At 43.8% G+C, this 17585-nt stretch overlaps 1 protein-coding gene across 2 annotated transcripts in view; it reads left to right on the top strand.

Moving 5' to 3' along the window:
• SRPX (sushi repeat containing protein X-linked) overlaps positions 1-17585 on the top strand; it is an 82452-nt gene that overhangs the window by 50508 nt on the left and 14359 nt on the right. For both annotated transcript variants that reach the window (XM_030575855.1, XM_030575848.1), the window contains 3 exons: positions 4536-4727; positions 5578-5754; positions 17171-17297. In XM_030575855.1, the coding sequence (XP_030431715.1) occupies positions 4536-4727; positions 5578-5754; positions 17171-17297 (496 nt within the window). The remainder of the gene's footprint in view (positions 1-4535; positions 4728-5577; positions 5755-17170; positions 17298-17585) is intronic.

Genomic DNA, 17585 nt, shown 5'->3' with positions numbered 1-17585 from the left:
GAAACAAGCACTGTGCATTGTTTAGCTTACATGAGTAAATTATTGTTTTTATTCCCTTCACCCTCAAAAAGTCAAGCTGCTAGCTCATGAATATTAAAAATAAGCTGCTTTCTGCCTCTTTCATACCTCATAGCCAAAGCCATCAATTATAATCCTGTTCAGAATTTGGACCTGTTGATGGTAAGGTATGGATGCGCAAGAAAGAGAGCTTGATTTTCATAAGCTTCTTAATATAGTCCTTGACATTTCAGATTCATCTTGCAACCTGGAATGAAGAGTAAAATGTGTTTGCCAATGAACATACAAAACATTAAACAAAATGTGCTGGCACATTAATGAGATAATTGAATTCTGCAAGTATAGAAATCAGATTCAGATTTTCTTCCCTATTCCAAACAAATTTACTGACCAGTGGGATCTGATAGCAAAATCACTGGTGAATCTGTGACATATGTGCCTAGTTCTTGAAGAATCTGGTTCCTCACTCAGTCCCGTGCTCTCCCCTCACCCCAAAAAAGTTATTTTACTGAAGTTTTGCATCAGTAAACTAGTCTATGGACATGCAAGAAGACATTGTATTGCATTGTTGGGGTAACATAGAAATATTGGACATTAATTTAGCTTTGCTTATTGTTGGTACTAGACAGAGAATAAAACTGGATTTTTACACAAGGATATGCATGCAAATATATCAGCTCCTTATGAGTACCAAAGGAAAAGGTACAAAATACTGTCTGGTCTTATGTTTTTATAAATATTTATTTTGCTCCCCCCCCCCCCCAAAGTGTATCCCAGTGTGAAAATCCTGCTTTAAAAATATAATCAGAAAAAATGTATTTGCCCATAGCTTTATATGTTAAATGTGGTGTTCTTTATCTTTAACATTTAATCCTCTGTGGATACTTAAACAAAGAATTCAAGTGATTCAGTAAAGATAAACGAATGCTGGCTGGACTGTGGATTAGTGGTTGAAATGTAGACTCTGTCTAGGAATTGTCTTTTAGAAAAGTGATCCAAAACAAATTATTTCAGTGACTGCAAGGATGTCACAGTGGTATGTGAAACAGTGGTTTATTCACACAAATATTAAAAACTATATTGAATTTGGAAGCTCTCATGGGAGCTTTAGTAGCAGATTAGACAACTCAGATCCAAAAATAAAAGACATGAAGCTGAGAAGACCTAAGCTGTATTAACTTGCTTGCATTTATTTGAGTTGGCAAGCAGGTCACTAAAAAAAAAAAACAGATATGGATCTGAGTTGTAAGATTGGATCTGGATCAGAAGTTCACCAATATGTGAGGATGTTCATGTCCCGGGTTTTGGTTATGGACCATCTCTCCTTGTAAAAATTTCAGAGTATCAAATATACTAACCACTATGCATGCCTTTTGAAAAATGTACAGTACATGCCTAGCATGGCATGGTGTGTATGTGTATCTTAAGCAGAGCTATGTAAACCCAGCAGGTTTTCAGTTCACAGTGCTGTCTGCAAATTAAACCCTGCAGTCTGTTTGCCAGGGGTTGGCCACATACCAAACCCTCCGTGCTCATCTGGATGTTTTTCAACCAACTCAAACTTCCAAGGAAACATCTCTACTGAGTTCCTTCCCAACAACTTAGCTAAGAGTTCCCTTCCTCCCTGGTGACCCCTCTGTTCAACTGTCTAATCAACCAATAAGCCCTATGTATTAAAAAACCCCTCTGCATTTTGCTTCCTGAGCTTACAGGAACATTGATCCAAAGCCAGCATTTGGACAGTGCTGACCGACACTTTGGAAAGTGCTGCTGTCAGGAAGAATGCTTCTTCCCGGACATGTAAGATGCCTGCTCTACCTGGGGTTCCCATGGGAAGAAAAAGCCCACAGAGTGCAGTATTTCTTTGTTCACCACAGACAAAAGCCACTTTGATCCAGATCCTTAAGGGTACGACTCCACTGCAGCTGGAAGTGGGCCTCCCAGCCTGAGTAGACAGACATGTGTTAGTAGGACTGTCATGTGGATGTTGCAGTTCTGTAAGAGAACATAAGTATGCCACTGAGTTAAATAGCTTCAGAAACAGGCTGTGCTTTTTGGGAAATAAACTAAAACCCTGGCAGTCACACACTTTTCCATTCTCAGTCTCTCCACTTCCACTGTCCAATGCTGTTTCTGTGGTTCTAGTAACAGCACGGTAGAATTTATGTGAAAGTTTAAATTTCCACTGGGGGAGATATAAAAATATCTAACCATTTTATGTAGAGGAATTATACACTGAATAAAAAATACAACATGTATAGTATGTGAAAAAAGAGCACATTAAATATGTTCATGGAACTGATCCCAAATATGAGGAAAGGCATTTGAAATGTGGAGATGAAATTAATCAACAGAGCCAATAATAAATATCTGTGAAACTGATTCCATTTGTGAAAGACAACTTTTAGATGACTCTTGTGGTTTTGCCACTGTTTAGGCATGAGATTCTGGAAACCCGCCCAGATCCCATTTAAAGGCTCATTATATACCTTCAGAATATTGCATGCCGTGTGACATTTCAGTGCTTGTCTTTCTTTTGGCCTACACTCTTACCTCCTTAAGTGGTGACCTTGTCAAATCCCAGAGTTAAGCAGAGTCACCTTAGGTATTACTTGGATAGAAGACCCCTCAGAAAACTCACTCGTTGTCCCTCACATCCCCAGAAAAGTAGTTTTGGCTGCCTAGGAAAGGTCTGTAGCTGACACACCTCAGTGTGCGATCTGAACCAGTGCCCAGTGGAAGCTTTGCTGATGGAGGATTTCTCTTGAATATGTATATTTAGAGTTGACCACCTACAGTCATTAAAGACACCCCCCCCTTTTTGCAGTAGTTAAGTATGGTTATTAATCCCAGTATCGTGGCCAAATGCCAACTCTGCTCTGATTTGGCAATCCCTGTAATCCATTGATTCTGATGTCTAACCTATACTTAGCTTACTGGATGCTTTAGAGGAACATGAATCACATATTTCAGGCCCGTTTTCTGTGTTCCTCCATTTGTATGCAAAGTGCTGGAATGGGTTAGGGCTGGGGAAAAGATGACTCTCAGACATTTTTGTGTTTCCTTTGTTTTGGCCCCAACCCCCAGCACAACTCGGAGCAGCCCATCATCACTGGCTGCTTGGGCCTTCTACCCCGTTCCTCTCCAGCTTGGTGCCTCTCTGATGACATCTCTGCAACTCCATTCCTAAATTAAATTTAGGCAAAGTATTCTTTTCTTCCTGAATGATTGTATAGAATTGCTGGTGGATGAGTGCCACATTTCAGGACCAGTGCTGGCATATTTAAAGATGAGCCTGAACCAAAACCCTAGATCCAAACTCTTCAGATATTGGAACAGTTTAAGATCTGGATATGAACTTTGCATCTTAGGTCCATTTCTGTTTACGTGTGTACGTACACTTGTGCTAGAAATAAGCAGTAACGCAAGACTGAGTGTACATTTCATCAGTTAACATAAGCACACCTTGAAACACATAAGACATGCATATACTGGTTGACATTCAAACGCAGTGCCTGAGTGCATACATTGTACTTCGAGACTGTGAGTTAACACCCACTCAAGATGAATGAAACTAGTTCTTAACTCTCTAAGAGCTTTGTTTCAATTTGTCAGACCTGGACAGACAGATCTACAGATTTCATAAGAAAAACACTGCACCCATTCACATTTAGAAGGTTTTCTTCATAATCAGGATGAGAAAATTAGCATATTTAAAGTGATATCTTAAATATTGTGGAACTGATGGGGCCATCAGAGAAGTGTTATCCTGGCATGCTGATGAGTTTTGGTTCAGCCTCACACCTGAGATGGAAACTGGAAATTCATTCAGCACAAGTGAAACACCCACACATATAACTGGGATCGCTCCTTCTTGTGTCCAAGCAACCAAACTTGACATTTCTGTAATATGATGTATATAATAATGCCCTTCATAAAAGGGAGTTTGAGCCTTCATGGAGTTCACCAACGGCCATGTCTGTTTCTATGGTGCCCTGGTATGTGTGTATTTGATGGTCCTGATGGAAGTTTTTAATGAAAGGGTATTAAAACAAGAGTAAGGAAAATGAAATTATGCCTGCCACATATAAAGATAAAGCTTCACTGGGATTGAACTTGCATTTCAGTTGCCACCTTTGTTGACCAAAGGGCAGGTAAATACATCCTCTGTGGGATATTAAAACATAAATCCATTGGTGATCATGAAACTGTCCATGTGGTGGCACACTTATTCCACCAGCATGACATTTAGACACCCAGTTTAATAGAAACCCTCATTAATTTGTAACAGGCAGGAACAGCTCACCTTTAAAGGCCTGACATTGTGATATCTTTAGCACCTTGCTGGATCAGGCCAGGAAGTTACATCTCTGCATGTGTTTTTTTACATTTTTCTTTTTAATAAACTCTCTCCACAACATCGAACAAACAAAATGACTTTGCAAGTGTGACTTAAGTTAATTAGTCTTTAGTAAAATGTACGTGTTCTGTGTTTGTTTTTCCATTCTCTTTGCCAGAAACGCCTTGGTGTTCTCCCATTAAGGTGAAACATGGTAATGCAAACTGCAGAACACCTCAAGGAGAATATTACAAAAATGTCTTGGGGACAAGATGTGATATTCGTTGCCAGAAAGGCTATGAACTACATGGTCCTCAACAGCTTATTTGTCAGTCCAACAAACGCTGGTCTGGGAAAGTTTTGTGTAAACGTGAGTAGATCATACTTGTGTGCACATATATCGCTGTTTGTGTGATTAAACTCATCTCTGTCTAATATCTAATGTCTATGTGAGTAGCTTTTATATTTAATGTCAGTGCTGGATGGGGAGAAAACTTAACTGGCAGGAGCTGCTCTTAGAGTAACTCTGTTTATCTTTGGGCTCTCATTCGTATTTGAATTTAAAAATAAATATGTCTTTGTGAAGCCGTAGCTAACGTAGCTGCACCTATTTCAGACATTATTTACATAGCCCTTGTGATGTACGTGGTGCTGTGTGATAGTTGGACTGTGTCAAGTAGCTGAATGCAGAGCAGTTTGCAGTCTCAAATCATGGCAGGTGCATTATAGAGGAGTGAGAAAACAGAGTGGAGAGAGGCATTAAAAGCAGGAATGCTTCATGGAATAGGTGGGCTCTGAATCTGTAGAAATCTTTCTGAAACTGAGGGGTTATAAGAATTTCCCCTTTGCAAACATATTAAAATACTGTGGGTAGTTAATTCTAGCTGCACTGTTAATTGTATGTCATTTTGCAAAATTTGAATGTCACCAGGTGAATGGGCCCACCATTAGTTGTGTGAGCGAAAACATTTTGACAAAAGAAGGGAGTGGGCAGCTGGCCTTTCCTTAAACAATTTCATTCCATTGGGCTAACTTACCTGTATGATAGCAAAAATTGAAGTCTGTTTGAGGAGGGAAAATCATATGAGCAGTTTCACTTGCTCTGACTGAAAAATTCCTAACCATGTTTTGTTCACATACAGTACTGCACATGTGTTTCCCCTCTACTCCTCTAGAACAGCAAATCAGAAGATACTGGATAGATTTGTTTTATTTTACAGAAATACGGTGCCCAGCACTGTCCATGCCAACTAATGGGGGGTTCAAGTGCATAGATGGTGCGTACTTTAACTCCAGATGTGAGTATTACTGTTCTCCAGGATACCAGCTAAAGGGAGACCGAACAGTAACATGTATGGACAACAAAGTCTGGAGTGGCAGACCAGCCTCCTGTGTTGGTAAGTAAGATGAGATTTGCACTTCCTCGGGAGCCCAGATTTAAAGCTTTTGTAGCCTGTTAATGCCAAAATATTTTAAATGCATTGGAAACATGGCTACTGCATCCATGTCAGCGAGAAAACAAACAAGAGTGTCTTTTAGAGAAGCATTGGGACAACTTACCTAGGGGTATAATGGATTCTCCATCACTTTAAATCAGGACGGGATCTCTTTCTAAAATATTTGCTGTAGCTCAGAAGTTAAGGGCTGGTGAAGAAATTACTGGGCAATGTTCTGTGGCTTGTGCTATGCTCATAATAGTCCCTTCTGATCTTAATGTCTATGAAGCCTGTTGTAATTATTTGTCCTTCCTCAGCAGCATCTTGTACCTGCCGCATTGTGTCACAGATGCGGCATCTTAAGCCTAAAAGAGAATCAGAACTAACCAGTATGGTGGGACTTCCTCTGTTACTTTCGCATCTTGGGGTCATGGACTCCCAGTGAATTCTGGGGAAGTGAGGACTGGCTTTTTTGATGGGAAAAGTTACATTAGGGTGGGATACATTTTCAGCCCAGTTTACATAATTCTCCTTTCTACTAATGAGATTTCATCAGAAGATATAGCTGAAGTGTCTCAGCTGCTGCTGATTTTCTTGGGAAGCTCCTGATAAGGGTTCAGTTTTCAGTCACCCAGATGTGCAAGTCTTTAGCCATTTGAATTGGCCACCAACAATTTGATTTCATGGCTGGAGCAATATTTGTGTTTTTAATGATGTGTATGTGATACTATGGTTTTCCTCAAGATGCCTGTGGCTCAGTCTAGCTTAGCAGGTGAAACAACATTGGAGTCTCCCTACTGTGGCTTCACATTCATGGGATTTGTTCAATTTACTGTTACTTTTTGCCTTGCAATTTATACTTGCCCATGACTGTCTATCTTCACCCTAAGTTTGTGGTTTGTCTTGTGTTTTATTGCAAATTCAAGTCTGGCCCTTTTGCAGGGTTGGTTTTATGTGTAGTGGGGGAAGGGTGAAGTGTCATCACCTTTGCTATGACCTCACCAATTTGCGCTACTGACCTGGGAATCTCACTGCAAGTAACAGTGTAGCACATGTACTTGAAATGTTCCTTTAACAAATGCAGACTGTTAGTATTTATAACTTCACAGCACATGAATGTGTTCCATAGTAATTCTGTAAGACAGTGCCATAGTTAAGTCCTAATGCAGCACGTTGCTGTTCAGTACAGAGAGACACCCTCCCACCCCCCCATGTTTTGGGTGCAAATTGTGGCGTGTGCAGGTTAGTGATGTGCTTATTAATGAAGTTAGGGTTGCTAGGCAACCAGTTTTCGACAGGAACACCCGCTCGAAATGGGACCCTGGTGGCTCTGGTTGACGCCACCGACCAGGCCATTAAAAGTCTGGTTAGTGGGGCAGTAGGGCCCCCGGGCTAAGGCAGGCTCCCTGCCTGCCCTAGCTCTGTGTGGCTCCTGGAAGCAGCCGCCGAGACCCTGCAGCCACTAGTCACGTGGGCGGCCAGGGAGTCTCAGCTTGCTGCCCGCGCCCCAAGTGCCGGCTAAGCAGCTCTCAATTGTCAGGAACCGCACTAATGGGAGCCGCTGGGGCAGTGCCTGCAGGCGCAAGGGCAGCGCGCAAAGCCTTCCTGGCTACCCATGTGCCTAGGGGCTGCAGGGACCCAGTGCCCACTTCCTGGGAGCTGCAGTAAACACCACTGGGAGCCCGGACCTTCTCATGTACCCCCAGTCTCCTGTCCTAGCCCTGAGCCTGCTCCTACACCCCAAACCCCTCATCCCCAGCCCTATCCCAGAACCTGCACCCCCAGCTGGAGCCCTCAACACCCTCCCCTGCATCCAACCTCCTGCCCCAGCCTGGAGCCCCCTTCTGTACCCCAAAGCCCTCAGCCCCAGCCCAGAGCTTGCACCCCCAGGCAGAGTCCTCAGCCACCACACTGCAATACCCTACCCCAGCCCAAAGAGGCCTCCTGCACCCCAAACCCCTCATCCTTGGCCCCACCCTGGAGTCCTCCACACCCTGCACCCCTACTCCAGCCCAGAGCCCTCTCCCACACCCTGAACCCCTCATTTCTGGCCCCATCTGAAGCCCACACCCCCAGCCCAGAGGCCATACCCCCCTGCACCCAACCCCATGCCCCAGCCCAGAGCCCTATCCCTCATCCCCAGCCTCACCCCAGAGCCCTCACCCCATCCCACACCCCAACCCTCTGCCCCAGCCTAGTGAAAGTGTGTGAGGGTGGGGGAGAGCAAGCGACGGACAGAAGGGGGATGGAGTGAGCAGTGGTTGGGGCCTCTGAGAAGGGTCAGTGCAGAAAAGATATTTCCAAACTGTGATCTGTGAAGAACTTGCTGGTGGCCTGCAGAAATCTGGCTGGTCCCACGGTTCTGTCTCTCCTCCTTGTTTCCAGCTGAGAGAGAGGAGAACAATGTGAGAAGGAGAGAGGCAATGAAGACAAAGGGAGACATTTTACATGTTACTTTTCATGAAGGCAATTCCTATAGGTGCCCCAGGGGCATTAAGTGATCACGAATGGGACAGGAGGTGGGATCCACCCCACTTTGAATGGGAAGGGAAGTGTCCGTGGGACCTCTTGCTACTAAAATGTTGTCCATACTATGCAAAAAATAATTAAAATCCTGAATTAATGGTGTTTTTGCAAAATTTCAGATTTAGCTCCACCCTTTGTTACTGTAGCTTCACTAAAAAAGAACAGGAGTACTTGTGGCACTTTATCCAGCGCAAAGCAACTAGAACTGAATCTTGGCAAAAGCAATCATATAGTGCTAGTGGGTACAATATTAAAAATGCAGCTACATACAGAAGTCATGAGCTAATTTCATATTATTCAGTGAGATGGGCTGCACTGATTGGCCCAAGTATTTGTTTATTTTAAACATATTAATTCAACACTTAAAAAGCAAATAGGATTTACATTTTGATGAGAATTAGTCTGCAGACTGCAAGGTGTTCATTTATTCAAAGCCACATGCATGTTCAGGAGTAATCAAGGATCAGTCCTGGGGCTGGTTTTGTTCAATATCTTCATTAATGATCTGGAGGATGGCGTGGACTGCACTCTCAGCAAGTTTGCAGATGACACTAAACTGGGAGGAGTGGGTAGATACGCTGGAGGGTAGGGATAGGATACAGAGGGACCTAGGACAAATTAGAGGACTAGGCCAAAGAAACCTGATGAGGTTCAACAAGGAAAAGTACAGAGTCCTGCACTGAGGACAGAAGAATCCCATTCCTGTTACAGACTAGGGACCTAATGGCTAGGAAGCAGTTCTGCAGAAAAGGGCCTAGGGGTTACAGTGGACGAGAAGCTGGATATGAGTCAACAGTGTGCCCTTGTTGCCAAGAAGGCTAATGGGCATTTGGGGCTGTACAAGTAGGGGCTATTGCCAGCAGATCGAGGGATGTGATCATTCCCCTCTATTCGACATTGGTGAGGCCTCATCTGGAGTACTGTGTCCAGTTTTGGGCTCCACGCTACAAGAAGGATGTGGAAAAATTGGAAAGAGTCCAGCGGAGGGCAACAAAAATGATTAGGGGGCTGGAGCACATGACTTATGAGGAGAGGCTGAGGGAACTGGGATTGTTTAGTCTGCAGAAGAGAAGGATGAGGGGGGATTTGATAGCAGCCTTCAACTACCTGAAAGGGGGTTCCAAAGAGGATGGATCTTGACTGTTCTCAGTGGTAGCAGAGACAGAACAAGAAGTAATGGTCTCAAGTTGCTATGGTGAAGGCCTAGGTTGGATATTAGGAAACACTATTTCACTAGGAGAGTGCTGAAGCACTGGAATGGGTTACCTAGGGAGGTGGTGGAATCTCCTTCCCTAGAGGTTTTTAAGGTCAGGCTTGATAAAGCCCTGGCTGGGATGATTTAGTTGGGAATTGGTTCTGCTTTGAGCAGGGGGTTGGACTAGATGACCTCCTGAGGTCCCTTCCACCCTGACATTCTATGATTCTATGAAAGAACAAAGGTCAGGTTTAGTCTATCCACCCAGAGAACAATCTGTAACCCTGCCATCATATTTAAAATAAAATAACTGACATTTAAAAGTAGCACCAGATGCAAATCAGCCATTAACAAAACAGACTTTTAAATCTCAGGTGGTGGTTATATTTTTCTGACTCTTTTTAACACACATGCCAATATTTTGTACCCTAAAGTTAGGCTTCGAAATCTGTATTTAGGCACCTAAGAGAAATGCTTTGATTATCAGAGATATTAAGTACCCACAAACCCCATTGAAGTCAATGGGATGTATTGTCACTATTGTATTGATTTTTGTTCTTTTGTTACAATTTTGTTCTGGTCCCTTACTGTACTCCCTGGCTCAAAACTGTAAAGGTGTAGCTGAGTATGGAGTTTGCCCATTTTATGTGTAATGTCGACAGACCCCAGTTGTCAGGGAGTGGGATCGAACCTGGGATCTCTGGAGTTTAGTGCATGAGCCAAAAACCACCTGGCTCTTAGCTAAGGCTGGAGAACAAACTCATTCTCTCTCTCTCTCTTTCTTTCTTTAAATAATCTCAGGGCAACTAGATTGGACAGAACACCACACCCGGAGGTGTGTGGGTTACATATGTTCTGATGGTTCTTCATGATAAGTAGCTCATTTTACACTAGAAAATAAACTTTAAAAACCCAACTTATGTGCTCCTACAGCTTCCTCTCTTGTGCCAATAACAAGTTGGAGCAGTTGGAAGTTTAATGAGTGAAAAGTCTTTAGTGAAAACAGTCTTTCTCACTAATGAAACTTCCATGAAAAACTCTTGACTTTTTTGGAATGTTTTTGTTTTTCACAAAATTTATGTTTGCAACATTTTATCAAAATAATTAAGTAGAAGTTTTATTGGAATCGTCAAAATAGTTACCAAGTGCAACAATGTTGATAACAATGTTAAGAAAAGTTTGGTTTAGAAAATAATGTTGATTTAAAAGTTTCAAAAGAATTATGAGGAACAAACTATGTGTCCTTTTCCGACCCTGAGAAGTGGGGAAAAAAAACATTTTTACCCACAATACCCTTCCTCTCCCCAGTTTCTTAACCAGCTGTACTTTCTAGTAGGGTTCGTGTTTGGGATTGGTGGCTGGCTCCAGGCTGGGGCAGGCTTGTAGACAGGGAGTAGCCCTGGGCCAAATTTAGGTTTGGGAATCTTGGATGTTTTGGGGCTAGGTTTAAGACCAGCTTTTGGGGCCAGTTACCATTAGGATGGATAATAGCTCTGTGCTAGTGTTAGGACTGGTGTACTAGGTCTCAAGCTATGGTGAGGGTCAGGACTGGGAAGAGGTAACAGGATAAGGTTAGGGCTGGGCACATTTGCCAGCTGCGGGATAGAGATGGTTGAAATTTGCCACCGCGCTCCCCCTCCCCATGGTTTTAAAAAATGAATTGTGACTTTTTCTAAATGAATTTTTCACACAATACTTGAGTTCCTTGAAACCTTTTGTTCAATCGAACCAGGTTTTTCGGGGTGGGGAGAATGGCATTAACCACTTTGTATAGAAAACATTATCAAATTGTGGTGAAATTAGTCCACTTCAGTCCCTGGGAAATGGAACTACCTCTAAACTTGAAATTCTTATTTTTCAGCTAGCTGTATAACAGATGTTGTGGTAAATACCCTCACCATTCCACTATATCCTTTATGTCACATCCTATAGAAATGTTAAGACCGGGGTGAAAGTAACTTGAAGGACTTACCAGTACACTGGAGTCCTGAACAGGGGTCGGGGCCTCAACCAGAAGGGGCCTGCCTCAACAGAAAGAGGCGGTCCTTTAAATCCCCAGGCCCTTTAAATCTTGATTTAAAGGGCCTGGGGTTCTGGCTGCAGTAGCTGCAGCTGAGAGCCCTTAGTCCTTTAAATCACCGCCAGAGCCCTTGGCCCTTTAAATCACCGCACTGCAGAGGTGGCTGGGAACCCCTGGGCTCGAGGGCAATTTAAAGGGCATGGGGCTCTGGCTGCTGCTACCACAGCGGAGCCCCAGGCCCTTTAAATCACCGATGGAGCCCCGGGGGCTCCCGGCAGCTGCCGCGACCCCAGGGCTTAGGGCTCTGGCGGAGATTTAAAGGGCCTGGGGCTCCGCTGCGGTAGTGGCACCTGGACCTTGGTCCCTTTAAATGACCACTGGAGCCCTGCCGCCACTACCCCAGGGCTACGGCAGTGGGGCTCAGGAGGCGATTTAAAGGGCCCAGGGCTCCAGCCACTGCCAGGAGCCCCAGGCCCTTCCTGCTGGCCTCGGGAAGCTGGTCCAGGATGGTGTACCAGCAAGAATTGGCTTACTTTCACCTCTGGTTAAGACCAACAATTAAGTAACCCTTCTGAGAGAGTCTGAAATTGGTCTTGCATTCTGAATTAATAATTTAAAGGCACTGATCATGAATTATGGAGTGATGTTTCAAAATACATCGTAATGTTTTCGGGGGGGGCGGAGTTCAGTCATTGTTTTTTTTATAACTCAGATCTATTGATTCTTCTTTCCATTACATGCTTTTTACATGGAATAAGTGTTTTGAATTAACTACAGCAATCTTTAATCACATCTACAGTCAGTAGTAGTGTTTATTTGGCACCAAATCTTTATCCACCACATACAGGTACTCAGATAAGTATTAGGTTTTTGTATTCTCTACCATCCCTTCCTTACCTGACCTTGCCTCCCACATTCTCTCAAAAACAAATAAATTTAAACCTTAACAAGCCAGAGAAACAAGTTGTCAACAAACCTTTTAAATGTGCAAGATGGCCCATGTCAGAGGTGTAGGAGTTCAGAAGCCACAGGCTCTTTGTAAACTTGTCTTCATCCCTTTTCCACTGAGATCACAGGCCGCATTTATTCAGTAGAATGTTACTGACCTTTTGTTCTGGAGCCATCATTAAAGCAAGATGATTTCCATAGGCGGAGTCAAGTACCATTGGTGCTACAACCTAGTAGCCAAGAAGCATTAATAAAGTATGAGAAAGTAGCTGAGGAAAATCATGGTTGAGCAGCTCCAAATTTTTCATTAAATGCCTGCTTCCCTCCCCAACAGGATATAAACCTTCCAAACAAGGTCAGTCCACCTACTAAATAGCCTTAATGTCAGAAATGCCTAATAAATGTTTTAAATAAACCAGTTCATATGCCATGTCAGCAAAGAGATTCAGAGGATGACTGAAAAGCTATTTTATCCCGTGCCATTGTGCCTCTTTAATAGCCTATGATACGTAAATCGCAGGTTGGATGCAACTGATATACTAGGGTATTTGGGAGAGTGGAGCACATCCTGGAGCTGCTTGATTCAACACAGAGCATTAGATACTAGGCCCAGTATCTCTGCACATGGCATTCTCCTATTATTTAAGAGGGTGATTGCAATTTGCACCACCTGGTCCTAGTGCAAATTAAAGATAAGAAAACAAAGCACTTGAGCATGTGCATAACTTCAAGCACATACTTAAGAACTGTGCTGGATCAGTCCCGTATATGGCCTTCAGGCCCTGGCAGTCTGTAAGTGTGGCGTCAGTGATCAAAGATGGAGTGTCCTGCTGTAGTCAGCTGCATCATTTTGAGAGGTAGGGTGTGTGTTTGTGTGTGTGTGTGTGTGTGTGTGTGTAAATGCTTAAAGGCAATTGAAGTAGCCACAGATGATAACCTTTCCGGTGATTTCAGGTCCAGCTAGAAGTGCATACTAACCCACGGGTGCCTAGTGATGCAGTTCCCAGAGTAACTTAGTTTTGTTGTCTTAATAAAGTGAAAAGTCATGCTTGTTCATACAAACCAGTGTCCTCTGCTTCTTAATGATGGAATCTTCTTCCTGATGAACTGGATACTTAAAACATGAGTATCCTAAACACTGTCCTGCTTCTTCTTCCATCGTTTACGTGGTATTTTATTTAGTTATATAGCTCCTTTAATCCCAAAATGCTGGGTGGTGGCTACAAAGGAAACTCAGTAACCAGCTACAGAAAGACAAAAAACAACAAAGACTTCACTGTTAGTAGCCTCAATACAAATGCAACATTAGCCATCATTAAAGGACATAGGTGGGGAATGTCATTGCCCTAAGGAAGTAACATAGGGCAAAACTCCCATTGGCTTCTGTGTGGCTAGGATTTCACACTGAGTGTGCAGTGCAGATTTAAAATGATAGAGTGAGGAAGAAAAGTGAGGGGAAAAGGAGAACAGGAAAGTGTTTCCCTAAAGCATCCCCTAGAGGAGGAGTGGAAGTGTGAAAACGCTTCTTATTTAGAGACTACAGCAGATGAATGAATTGCAGTGAGAAGAATTTGAGAAGCTGAATGAAATCAACACTTAGGGAGGTGACGAGAGAAGGAGCAGTCGGGTGACAGGGTTGAAGGAAAGGGTAAGAACGTTAAAGTGGCAATGAAGAGAGCTGAAGAAAAGAGAAAATGTGAGTAACAGAGCAAAGGTAAGTGCACTCACTGTGTGAGTGGAGTGCAGAGAGGTGGATTGGTGTCAATTTCAATGGCATAAATAACGATTCAAAGTCAAAGGAAGCGCTAGCAAGTCGTGTATTTAGAGCTGGAGCAAATCACAAAAACTGTTGTTCACAGATGTGTTGGTGTCTTCTCAATAAAGCTTCACTTTGAGTGTGTTTGCAGCACTTTCTGTTCATTTTTCACAAGCAAGATTTTGCTCTCACCAGAGCTGGCAGAAAGTGAGTTTAGGGCTGAAGCATAATTAGTTTATTGTCTATTATTTAATTGTATTTCTGTAGAATCAGCCACAGTTGTAGACCAGGACCCCATTACAGACATTGGCTCATCCAATAAGGGAAAAGAAATAACACCACGTCACTTAGGTGAAAGATATACTTGTAGGAAACATAAAATTAATTCATGGGTTGAGAAAAACATTTGCCAAACAGCTTTGTACAGCAAACAAATCTGCTTAAAAAAAATGCAGTCTCTTGGCAGATAATATTCACATGCAAAAAGAGCTTAATGTGCTACCCAGTTTGTTCACTGGGAATTGCTCAGGGCTGGTCTACACTGGGGTGGAAATCGATCTAAGATACGCAACTTCAGAATACGTGAAGTCGAAGTGTCTTAGACCGAGTTACCTACTGTCCTCACGGCGCGGGATCGACGTCTGCGGCTCCCCCTGTCAACTCTGCTACCTCCGTTCATGTTGGTGGAGTTCCGGAGTCGACAGGCAGGGCCGGCGCTACCATTTAGGCAGCCTAGGCAATCACCTAGGGCGCCAGAATAATTGGTGGGCACCATTTTGCCGGAGGGGGTGGCAGGCAGCTCCTGTGGAGCTGCCGCAGTGGTGCCTGTGGAGGGTCCGGTGCTCCGCGGCTCCGGTGGAGCTGCCGTAGTCTTGCCTGTGGACAGTCGGCTGCTCGCGCGGCTCCAGTGGACCTCCCGTGGGCATGATTGCGGCAGCTCCACCAGAGCCACAGAACACCGGACCCTCCGCAGGCACCACTGCAGCAGCTCCAGCGGAGCCACGGGACCAGCACGCGGGGTGGCAAAATTGCCGTCTGTCTAGGGCATTCAAACCCCTAGCGCTGGTCCTGTTGACAGGAGCTTGTTCAGGGATTGATATATCACGTCTAGATGAGACTCAATATATCGATCCCCGAGAAATCTATTGCTACTCGCCGATATGGCGGATAGTGAAGACGTAGCCTCACACAGTATGAGCCTGTTATTCCTGTTAGCTGCTGTCCTGCTGACTATTCTGTGTAACCTATTAGAGGGTGACTTGATTGGCAGTACTGCAGGGAGAGATGTGAGGGTGGGAGTGGTTCACAAGGGGTTGGGGGTTATTTGTTTTGTTAAAAGGCTGTTTGTACCATTCCTGAAACTTTATGGACAGCTACTGTGTGTTGTATTTGAATATGATGGAGATAGGAGTCTCCGCTAACACCTAGGGAGCGCTTTATATTTTCAAGGCACTTAAATAACACCACTGGGAGGTGAGTAAGTATAATTTCAGTTGTCCAGATAAGGAAACCAAGGCACAGCTCATAAGTGTGTATCTACACAGTCCATGGAAACGAGCCTCCCAGCCTGGCTCGACAGACTCAGGCTAGCAGAACTGGCACTAGTGCACTAAAAATAGCCGTATTGACAGCACTTTGAAGTAGCAGCAGGAGCTCTGAAGCCTACATGGAGGGGTGGGCCTCAGAGCCCAAGCTTCAGCCCAAAGCTCTGCCTATACAGTTATTTATAGAGCACTAGCGCAAGACCCGCTAGCCTGAGTCTGTTGTCCTGGACAGGGAGGCTTGCTTCCATGGGCTGGGTAGATATAGCATAAGTGACTTGCTCAAGGACATATAGTCAGTGGCAGAGCTTTGGAGAGAATCATAGAAGTTCTTGGCTTTAAGCCTCAAGTTCAGTTTGCTAGTCTATGCTGCCTCAACCTTGCTGGTGATTGGATAAAAAAAAATCATTACCATGGTGATGTTGGTACTTTATTATTATTTATTTATTTGTTATTTAGTCTACCTGGGAGATGAAAATAGAATTCATTATGCCTATCTTTCACTCTTCACCCCTACCCCTTTGAAAATGGGAGACATTAACATGTGCTCTATGTGCACTGGGTTCTGATGTTAGAAATCATAGAACCATAGGGTTAGAAGGGACCACAAGGGTCATCTAGTCTAACCCCCTGCCAACATGCAGAATTTGCTGGGTCTAAACCATCCAAGACAGATGGCTATCCCTATCCAGCCTCCTTTTGAAAACCTCCAGCAAAGGAGATTCCACAACTTCTCTGGGCATCTGTGCCAGTGTCCTACTGTTTTGACAGCTAGGATTTTTTTCCTGAGATTCAATCTAAATCCGCTATGCTGTAGTTTGAACCCACTGCCTCTTGTCCTGCCAGCTGTGGCAAGAGAGAACAAAGTATCTGAAGCCTGCTATCATGTCCCCCCTTAACCTCCTCTTATCCAAACTAAACATACACAGTTCCATCAGCCTTTGCTCATATGGCTTGTGTTCCATCCCTTTGATCACCTTTGTCCCTCGCGTCTGGATGCTTTCCATGATCGCTACAGCCTTTCTATACACCACTGACCAAAATTGGACACCGCATTTCAGCTGAGGCTTAACCAGTGCTGAGTAGAGCAGTACTATCGCTTCCTGTGACTTGTATGCTATGCCTCTATTAATGTGCATTTGCTTTTTTTGCAACAGCATCACATTGCTGACTCATGTTTAGGTTACGATCCACCACAACTCCCAGATCCTTCTCAGCAGTGCTGCTGCCAAGCCAGTTATCTGCCATTCTGTATTTGTGCATTTGGTTTTTCTTCTCCGAGTGTAGCACCTCATGTAGGCAGAGTGGTATGAAGCTGTATCACAGTGAACACTGCAAGCTGAGTAGTGAAAAGAATTAAACTATGGGTTCTCTGGTGCTTATTTTAACAGATATGGAACCTCCTAGAATCCAGTGCCCAAGTGTGAAGGAGAAAACAGCCGAGCCAAATAAGCTGACAGCCCGTGTGTTCTGGGAAACCCCAGAAGGAAGGGACACTGCTGATGGTATTTTGACAGAGTAGGTGAAACTCTGTCTATTGTATTAAGTAAAACTCTGAGGTCACTTGTTTTGCCTTGTCCTGGACCCCCTTTCACTAATCTAGGTGATATGCTTGGTCAATATCCTTCTCCACCAGTTCTGTGAAGGAGTGAGCACTTGCTATTGTGTCCATGTGACCTGTCAAATTATAACGCAGGCTTATCTGAAAAAGAAAATCTGACGTCTCAGACACCGAGGTAGATCGTTCAGGAGTTGGCATATAAATAGCCAGCAGACTGTTTTAAAGCTAATGAGATCAATTTGTTA

The sequence above is a fragment of the Gopherus evgoodei genome, chromosome 1 (assembly GCF_007399415.2).
Source record: "Gopherus evgoodei ecotype Sinaloan lineage chromosome 1, rGopEvg1_v1.p, whole genome shotgun sequence".
Lineage (NCBI taxonomy): Eukaryota > Metazoa > Chordata > Testudines > Testudinidae > Gopherus > Gopherus evgoodei.
Note: the sequence above shows the minus strand (reverse complement) of the source record. Positions and strands in the feature narration are given on the sequence as shown.